This window comes from Phalaenopsis equestris, unplaced genomic scaffold, assembly GCF_001263595.1.
Source record: "Phalaenopsis equestris unplaced genomic scaffold, ASM126359v1 Scaffold000224, whole genome shotgun sequence".
Lineage (NCBI taxonomy): Eukaryota > Viridiplantae > Streptophyta > Magnoliopsida > Asparagales > Orchidaceae > Phalaenopsis > Phalaenopsis equestris.
Genome location: NW_018164666.1, coordinates 6,695,124 through 6,705,247, shown reverse-complemented (window position 1 = coordinate 6,705,247; position 10,124 = coordinate 6,695,124). Strand labels below are relative to the sequence as shown.

The window sequence follows — 10,124 nt, the reverse complement described above, 5'->3', positions numbered from 1 at the left end:
TTTGCTATCACACCTCGCCACTCTTTCCTTTTGTTGTTCTACCCATTTCCCGCCATCTTATATCACCACTACAACCTCACAAGCCCTTCCCTTGATGTCATATTGTTGCTCAACCGTCCGATGATGCTGTTGCAGCTCTGCAACAGATCAACAACCACTTCCTTGCTGCAGCCACCTCATCATACCATGCGGCCGCCCACCTTCCTGCCATCCAAGAACCAACAACAACTGTCCTTGCTGCCTTCCAACCATTCCCCTACTTCCATGCGAGCTTTTCTTCTGTAAACCACAACACCACCTCTCTTGACCTTAAGCCCTAATTGAGATGTGTTGTGTCTTTGTTAATTCCTAGTTTCAAGTGTCTTTGCTTGTAACCCTACTTATTTTTTGAGTAATAATATTTGCTTTCCATATTGTGGTTTGGTTTAACTCCGATATCATTTGATATCAGAGCTAGAAATCTTAGTCATATCCTAGGGTTTCTAGCTCCCCCCGTATCACCCCCAAAATTTCTTTTTCCCCCACCTCCCACCATTTACCTACACCTGAAACCCTAACCATGCTCCAAGGAGATATTGTTAAAATCTTATCAGAAACCATGGAAGACATACAATGATTACTCTGCCAAGTACTACATCGACTCGTTGACAGCAGGATCATTGCCGATCGTAATAGTGAAATCCGTGAATGAGAGCAAGAAGAATGGCTGAATACCTTCCCTAGAGAAGAGTCCAATGGAGAAGAAGACAGACCACGACGCTTTAGAGCATAGTATGAACAGAGGTCGAGAGCTGAAGTGCCTATTAAATGATACAAAGATGAGGTGCTTGTTGGACAATACCGAGATGAGCTGCGTATTGGAAGAGAGAGATGTAAAGCCTCTTAGAAGATGCATAAATGAAGTGCCTATTACAAGATGCATAGATGAGATGCCTGTTAGAAGATATAGAGATGACGTGCTCATGAGAGGATACAAAGATCTAGGAATGAAGGTGAAACTACCAATTTTCGAGGGAAGAATTGAAATATATGATTTCCTCGAGTGGATGCAATCAGTTGCACAGATCTTTGTATATAAGGAGGTGCCCGATGACAGAAGAGTAAAAATCTCTACCATCAAGCTGAAGAATAATGCTTTTTTATTGTGCGAAAACTTGAAAAGGGAGAGAAAAAGGATGGGACATAACCACTTCTTGGGAGATGATAAAATGGGAGATGCAACGACAGTACCTACTGCCGCATTACCGCCTGGATATTTTCTTAAAGTCCCACTACCTGCGACAGAAGAAGCTATCAATGGAGGAGCACACAACATAACTTATGCAGGTTAAATCGAAGTGTGAGTTGAAGGAGCAAGAGAAGCACACCATAACCAAGTATATGGATAGCCTCAAACCCGCCATCAATAATGTAGCCCAGCTACAACCCTATTGAACACTGAGGGACGTACAAATGTTAGCACTGAAGGAGGAGAGAACATAAAAGCAAAGCATACAAAAACTGTCAGTAATACAACAACCCATAGTTGGAGATCTCAGAAGTAGCAAGCCTTATAGAGTGGGACGGACTAATCAGGAGCAGGACAAGGCAACTTCGAGCGAAAAGAAGCCTAAGAAGAGTATCACATTCCCTTCAATCCCATCTGAAAGTTCCTTAAATGGCATGGTTTTAGACCCATCGCTTCCAGTTGTCCGACTAGCCAAGGTGCGACTTTCTTCGAGTAAAGGGAGGTGGAAGAAGTTAGTGATGAAAAGACAGCTGAAGAGTAGGGTAATGAGTACAATCTTCCACCAATTGAGAGTGAAATGCTCGTGGTTTGACGTGTCCTATAGACTGGGCAGAGAGGGAGAAACAACAGCTTCTGTGAAGGGCAAGGCATGTAGTATCATTACCAATGAAGTTGACAACAAGAATGTGACATCAACATCAATAGTGGGCAAGTCGAGCATCATGACTCATAGACATCTCCAGCCGTATTCCTTGACATGGCTGAAGGAGAACTGGGTCAGTATTGATAGAAGGTTTCTCATAGAGTTTTCGATTGACACCTAGCTGCAAGATAGTTGCAAGATAGTTGCAAGATCAGGTTTGGTGCGATGTAGTGCCCAAGGATGCCTATCATCTTTTATTGGCGAGACCGAAGCAGTGTGATCGTATGACTCACATGAAGGATTCAGAAACACCTAATCCTTCACCAAAGATGACAAACACATAGTCCTACCTTCTGCGGAGTTTGAAACAAGTGCACTTGCTAGCAGAGAAGCATTCGAGAGGAACAATCCTAGCGATGATAGAGGGCCACAAGAGAGAAGCCGATGACAAACAAATGACAACCGATATAGAGAGAATTTTAGGACATCATGTTCGCTAGCTTACCTCCCTGACCACCACCATTCAGGGAGATTCATATTATCCTCACCTCAGATCGGATTGAACCAACCTTGGGTTGCTTGTGGAGAATTCAACAGAACACACTTGGCATAAAATCCCAGCTCAGCTCAGTAGGGTACTCCCAGATGGTTGGACTACTATGGATGTTTGCTCGTAAGTAAAAGAAAATTCCTCAGGTGCTTCAGGGAATAATATAGTCGCCAATGGAATCTAGGTGCTTCTCTGACTGCAGTCAAATACCCCTCAACTCTGGGAGATTACAATAGCTCCACAACTTTTAATGTACAGATAGAAGCTTCGATGAAAGAGGTCGAAGCATCCCCAACCACAAGAGATTGATGTGGGGCTTTCACGCACAATGTACTCAAAGTACTACAACTGCTACAACACTGCAAGATTCAAAATTGCAAGAGAAGGGAGACGGGCTGTTGAAACAATCCCGTTATCCTTTTTTAAGCCTTCTTTCCTATTATCTTACATTCATTTTTAGTCCGTTCCTATATATGTGTTGTATTAGGGTTTCAAAATCAGTTTTTGACATGTGTTTCTGTTTAGGACAACCATCGACAACTGGTGTTTCCATTCTAGGACTGTATCTGAAAACAAAAAAGTATTTCGATTGTAACTCGTCTGAGGTGATTGTCGTATCCAAGAGTTTGAGTGATGCTTCGGTTGTAGCTCGATCCCGCCGAAATATTTATCCATACCCAATTCTTTTGCTACCTTTCCAACCATCTCTCTCGCTATTGCAGTCCCGGGACAACCCCCCACCCTTGTTGTCCTGCAATCCACCGTCCTTCCCCTTCACTGCACTTCACTATCCCAGCCACCTGGTTTGCTGCTTTTGCTGTCCCAGACCTCCACCCATGTTGTTGCTGCCCGCCACTCCTTTTGCAATTCTACCCGCCATCCAACATTGCTGACACACCTCGCAACCCCTTCCCTTGTTGTCATATTGTTGTCCAGTTGTTCGACAACACTGTCATTCATGGCCCTACAACTCCTTTACTCGCTGTCATGAGCTTACCCGACCTTTCGAACGCCCTACCACCACTTCTCTGTTATACTCACCTCACCATACGCTACGACCAATCACCGTTTTGCCATCTGATACCCAACCACAACCATCCCTTGCTGCCTTCACACCATTCCCTCGCTTCCATGAGAGCTTTTCTACCGCATACCGCAACACCACCTCCCTCGACAAAAGTCCTATTGAGTCGTGTTGTATCTTTGTTATTTCCCAAGTCCAAGTGTCTTCTACTTTATACCCTATTTGCTTTTTGAGTAATAATAGTTGCTTTCCGATATCATTTTGGCTTGTCCAATGCAACAAACACTTTTATAAGGTTGATGAACGAGGTTTTTGTGAACCTTTATCAGAAAATACATGGTTATGCACTTTAATGATACTCTGTTGTACAAGCAGCATTCACAACAGTTATGATGGAGAATTTTGAATAGAGGAGTTATATGGTCATCTAAAGAAGTGTTAATTTCTGACACCGTGAACAATCGCCCTTTAGTTTCATTTGGACAGCTCAAGCCTAGAACAGATGGTCCATTCAAGATTGTCTAGAGAATTAATGACAATACATATAAGATTGAACTGACTAGTCACGGGATATTACAATAATTCTGCTACATTCAAAATTGCTAATTTGCCATAGTACTGTGAGGATTCAAGTGCTTTAGATGATAAAGGTGAAGCCTCTCTCACCTCAGGAGAATGACAAGGACACAATATATATTGCTCCAATAGGAGCGAACCCAAAATGTCTGTCCTGAAACTATTCAAGAGGACCCGGATCAGTTCAATTCAAGTTTTTTTTTTTCCTAATCCTATTTTCTTGGCCGGGCCTTTAAGGCTTCAATTTACTTGTTTTAATTAGGATTAAGGTTTCTTTGGTAGCTAAATTATGAACATTTAGTTGTGGACTGATTTTGGAGACTTTTAGCATATTATTTTGTTAATAGAGACCTGCTTTTTGTGTCTCTCTCTTCCTTCAGTGTTGTATCCTTTTCTCTTTTGGGTGGTGTGGATCATTTCGACATTTGTACTTCTCCGATTCTTAAGCCGGATGCAGATTCCCTGCTGTCCTGTACACGAGACAGCAGCTGCTATCTATTTTGCTTTCTCGCTCATTGCCACACTATTCCTTTCATCCTGAACCATACCCAATACATATCCCGATCCTTTTGTACCTATAAGGGAACCTAGAACAGTGTCAGAATGCTTTCCAAAACAATAGTTTCTAATATACCGTGCCTAAAAGTTCACTTAGCAATATGAAGTATTTAAACTATAAGGATGTGATCGCTATCAATGTATCAGCTTGTTACAAACTCTAAGGGTTCCTCGAGGAACATTTTATAATTGGATTAACTGATCGATTAATCTTAAACTTTAGTCAAATTCACATCAAGTGTTGGCATAAATAAACTCAGTTTAAATGAAGAAGACCAACAAATTTGATCCTATGGGATCCCAATGAAAAAGATTTGGAAAAAATTTACGCAGCACCACACCTTAGAGAATACTTTATCAACCAGTTTTTCCAAAACAGATACCACTAAACCCCTCACATAATCAGCCCTCATCTTAATAGTTAGAATATCTTCAAGAAACTAGTTTCCAATAACTTGCACATAACCTATACAAAAACTTTTGAAAATTTAAATCAATAAAAATAAAAAAGTATGTTATATCGACATCTTATATGTTTTCACAAAATTGATCACCTTGGTTGAAATGTAATAGCACGCGTCCTTTCAGATAATTCTTCAGAAACAGTTATCGATGTTACAGATACTAAGAAAGCACTAGATGCATTTGGCTTGGGAATAGTGACATTAATAGAACCACCCGCTGGGAGAAGAGAAAACGGACTTGACCAAGCTAGGATATGCATATTTTCAGCTCTGATTTGAGTGGAAGATACAGCCAATCTAACCAAAAGGTCCGAAGCAAGAATATGATCTTGGGGAGCATACATATATGGCTTAGCCCTTTTAGAGAAACCATACACAGTACTCTTGGCAGCATCTCCAACATTCTTTGACGAGTAAATGTGATTGGTGTCATTAAGCCCAACCAATAAACTGCAAAAACGTAAGCCGTGAACTTAGTTATTCTTCTTAAGAATCTATAACTATAATAAAATGGAAAACAGAACTACCTGCTTGAAAAAGCTTGTGAATGTAGCATTGCTTCATCTCCTGTTGATGACGAGCAGCTATTTAAAGAACTCTGAAAAGAGTTTGACATAGAAGATAAAAATGCAAGGCCTTCTTTTTCATCCTCAGGCTGCGCTTGATCCATTAACTGATAACTAGAGGGAATCACATGGGTAACTCCTTTATGGCCTTGGTTGCCATCTACAATAGCAAGCTGTAGACCAGTGCAATTATACAAAAAATATGAAACAGAAAGGCAGATTTCTCTTGCACCACAAGATGCATCAAGTGTCTTCTCAAGGGTTACAGATAAAGGACCTAGAATGACGAGCTGCATTAGCATAACGTGTAAATTTGAGGAAATTAAATCATTAACGGCAATAAAAATGGTTTACCAGCACAGGTGTACGGGTAAAAGGATAGTCTTTCAAATAAAAAGTACTTGGATCCAGATGACTTGGCAATATCAGAGAAAAATTCTGCTCGAGGGAATTTGGAAATAACAGGCTTGTAACCTTCCATTTGGTAAGTGACCTCAAGATCATGCATATAATCAACCGCAAAAAAGGAAGTATAATTTCCCTGAGAATGTCAGTGTTTTAAAAAATAATAATTTAATCATAACACCTTGCAAGTCCATAACAATCCAAACAAAGTTGTAACAAACCTTGGAAATTGTAAGAGAATGTGTAACCCCACCAGATTCTAACATTAATGATAAGCTTACTGGAAGATAATTTTTCAGTAACAAAGGCGGTACAAGTCTCAGGCGGTGTAAAATATGTTTCCTAGGCGGAGCAGCTTCATGCATTCTATTACCACTTCTGAAATTTGATTTCAAAGCAGCATTCTCAACTGGTGATGGGCTTGCAACCCGGGTTGAAGGCAAGCAAAAATCATGGACCGATATGCAACAGCGGAAAGGATCACTAGTTGGATATGCAGGATAGCACACAAATGATCTGAAGAACCCAGGCCTATTTTCTTGTGAGAGGATATTCAGCAGCGATTGTGGTTCGCTCCACAAATAATTTGTGCCAAAAGGATGCCATCGTGTTCGTCCAGCCTCAGCCAAGTGCAATGGCAAAGGGAGCTCTTGTCCTGGTAGTATTGGATCTAGGATCTGAGAGATCCAATAATGAAAAAAGCATGAATAAGTTGTTTACGTAAACAAATGTAGTTTGTAGCAGGGAGAGATTGATAAATAATAAAAAGTTTAATTAGGGAATAGTGATGCATTGCAACCAAGTCATGGGGCTTTAGAAGACTAATACCTGGATTCAGTAGCTTTGCCAACGTTTAAAATGGATTAAATGTTTTCTTTCATACCACATAAAGGTCGATATCATGTTTTTTAAGGGAATCAACATATATCTCTTCCTCTTCATGGAAGATGGCAAAGATTTCAAAAACTTTTTCAATTGAAGATTAAATTCAAGAAAAAATCAAGATATCAAGCAATAACAAAAGTCAAATTAAAGGAAGATCAAGAAATAGATCATCTACAAGGCCATACCATTAAAATAATCATTAAATTAGCATCAGATTATTTGCTCCCTACATAAAGAAAAATTTTCCTTCAAAATTCACTATCTGGTAAGATGGTTATAAAGGGATGTGTTCTACAGCAGTTGCCAGCAATAGACCTTTTACAACCAAACAATATCTGCGAAAAATTCCCCAAGGACATAATGTTATTACTGGTTGAAAAAAAAGAATGAGCTGGAAATTGACGAAGGGCAAAGTACTTGCTATAGTCTAATAAAATAGTTTACTTGGTGTAGTACAGAGAAGAAGATTGATGACAAGACCGAGGAATTTTTTGAAATCAATTTTTACGAAGAAAATTTACTAGCTGCATTCGTAGTAGAACTCCAAGACTTTTAAGGCCCAATAAGGTAGAAGCACACGTAAATTGTTCTGATTAAAATGTTATAGTTTGTGGGGAAGGTTTTACCTAAAGGTTTAAAGTGCATTAGGAAAAGATTATACGTTACAGCTAAATGGGGGTTACAAATAAGTGTCACTAGTTTTAAAACTGTTCAAATTATGATATACATTTTTCTTCCATGTATCATAAAAGTCGATTACATATCTTTCCCATTGGCTAAGGTCAAAATAATAAAAATGTCATACTCTCTGTGGTAGCAGATTTAGAAACATGAGCTCTATTGTAGTATCTGGTATCAGGTCCCTTCCTTTACTGGTCAAATATTTCAAAACTAAGGAACCCATGCTTGCTCTAAGAACGTGATTTAGATTTGCTAAATACCTTCAAAATATCGCTATACCCAAAACCACTAGATTTTATTGCATAAACATTATTGGGAAAAATATAGGTAGCATTAACGAAGAAAAACGTGGAAGAGAATTCTCTTTTAATTCTTATTCAAACTCTTCAACTGCAAGGTTACATATATATTCATATATGCGCCGCTAGTCGTGACCTGTTGGTAGAGTAACCACTTTGAAGGTCGTAAGTTTCTTCAGGTCAAGGGTTCGAATCCCCCTCTGGCCAGTTTGCTAGTAGTGAGGGAGTTCCTTGAATAGTTAGGCACATGAGGGTGGTCGGGGGCTCGTAAAATAGCCTCCGACCATTCTTTTAAATAATAATAATAATAATAATAATAATAATAAACGCGTAAGGGCTAATTTTATTGAAATTGAAAAGATACATAGAGATTGTATGAGAGGGCCCAAAAAAAGGTGCCCTACCCATACGATACATCAGACACCAACATCCTAAAAGGATGAAACTATGATAAAACACAAAAAAACAAAGCTTGCAGGGAATAGGCTGCTAGGCACGAGCCAATTTGGTCTTGCCTCTGCCTCTGATTTAAGGACCGGAGACAACTAACAAATTGCTGAGTGTCGTTCCATTACCCGAAGTTACAAGAGTATCATCCATTAAGTTCTCAAGCTGGGGTGTGCCTCCATTCTTCTTTTTTTTTCTAGATGTGTAAACCTGCCATTCCTCATCCGAGGACTGGTTCATCTGATCGGTGTGGTCAACAGATTTTTGGGCATGTAGGAGAGAATGAGCCCCCAGCTCCTGATTAGCAGTAACAACATTCTGATTCTGAAGAGATGGTAAGCATGTCTCTTCAACACCTGAAGCATCCTGGGGATGTGGAGCTTCAATACTATCCTGATTATCGGACCCAAGTAAACCATCTACCAATATATCAGTCGAAAGAACAGAGATATTATTGTCTTCGGTAGTGGGAGGGGAAGGTGGCATCGTGTCAACCGGTGTTTCAATAGTCTGTGGAATGCACTCGGGAGCGGAGGAGAGACAGGTATGAGGTGGGGCAGATCCAAAAGTGTTTTTACATGAAGGTTTTAAATTCAGATGCAACTGATAACATTGAGAAAGAGAATGTCCAAACATACGGCAGTGGGTATAATAAAGTGGTATCTATTCAAGTTCTGCTTGCTGCCAAAATCTCTAATGTTGTGTGTCAATCCATATTTCTCCCTGAAAAGGTAAAGTAATATCTCTTTCTATCAAAATTTTGACTTCTGAAGACCGAGTTAGATTCACTGTAGACGTGTCAGTTTTGAGGGGTTTACCGTATACCATCGCTAAAGTGAAGAGAAGCTCTTGATCAAAAAGGTGGATCTTCAAACCTAGGAAGCGCAGCCAAACATGAATGGTAAGAGGTTCAGTACGATGGTCAAAATCCACCGTCCATAGTATTAGATATATATATATATGTGTGTGTGTGTGTGTGTGTGTGTGTGTGTTCAGTGCGATGGTCAAAATCCACCGTCCATTGTGTGTGTGTGTGTGTGTGTTCAGTGCGATGGTCAAAATCCACCGTCCATTGTGTGTGTGTGTGTGTGTGTTCAGTACGATGGTCAAAATCCACCGTCCATAGTATTAGATATATATATATATGTGTGTGTGTGTGTGTGTGTGTGTGTGTGTGGCGAGCGGGCAACTTCTGTTCAGTTCAGACACAAGTAATAACTCTAGTATACATATCTTTATTGACTTGATTATAAGTCATATCAACACCTTTCTTCTCGAGGACTCTCCAAAGGATATCTCTTGGAAACTTATCGTAAGCTTTTTTTTAATCAATAAAAATCAAGTGTAGATTCTCCTTATTATCTCTGAACTTCTACATCAAACCTCTCAATAAATATATAGCTTCCATAGTAAACTTGCCCGGCATAAATCTAAATTGATTATGAGAAATTTTTTGTGATGTGTCTTAACCTATGTTAAATTACCCTCTCCCATAATTTTAAAGTATGACACATCAACTTAATTCCTCTATAATTTGCACACTCTTGTGCATCCCCTTTATTCTTAAAAATGGGGACCAAAATACTCTTTCTCCACTCCTCAGACATCTTTTTAGTTTTTAAAATAATATTAAAGAGTTTAGTAAGCCAAGAAACTCCTAAATCTTCCAAATATTTCCACACTTCAATTGGGATATCATCAGGTCCTACAGGCTTTCCACCCTCAGTTTTCTTTAAAGTCTCCTCAATTTCTTTTTTGCTAATGCGACGGTAAAAATGAAACGTTTTATTATTATTCA

At 39.5% G+C, this 10,124-nt stretch overlaps 1 protein-coding gene across 2 annotated transcripts in view; it reads right to left on the bottom strand.

Annotated features, from left to right (window-relative positions):
* LOC110023361 overlaps positions 1–10,124 on the bottom strand; it is a 164,053-nt gene that overhangs the window by 32,380 nt on the left and 121,549 nt on the right. For both annotated transcript variants that reach the window (XM_020722739.1, XM_020722741.1), the window contains exons 27-30: positions 6,236–6,691; positions 5,964–6,150; positions 5,571–5,886; positions 5,134–5,493 (exon numbers count right to left, since the gene is read on the bottom strand). In XM_020722739.1, coding sequence (XP_020578398.1) covers positions 5,134–5,493; positions 5,571–5,886; positions 5,964–6,150; positions 6,236–6,691 — 1,319 coding nt within the window. The remainder of the gene's footprint in view (positions 1–5,133; positions 5,494–5,570; positions 5,887–5,963; positions 6,151–6,235; positions 6,692–10,124) is intronic.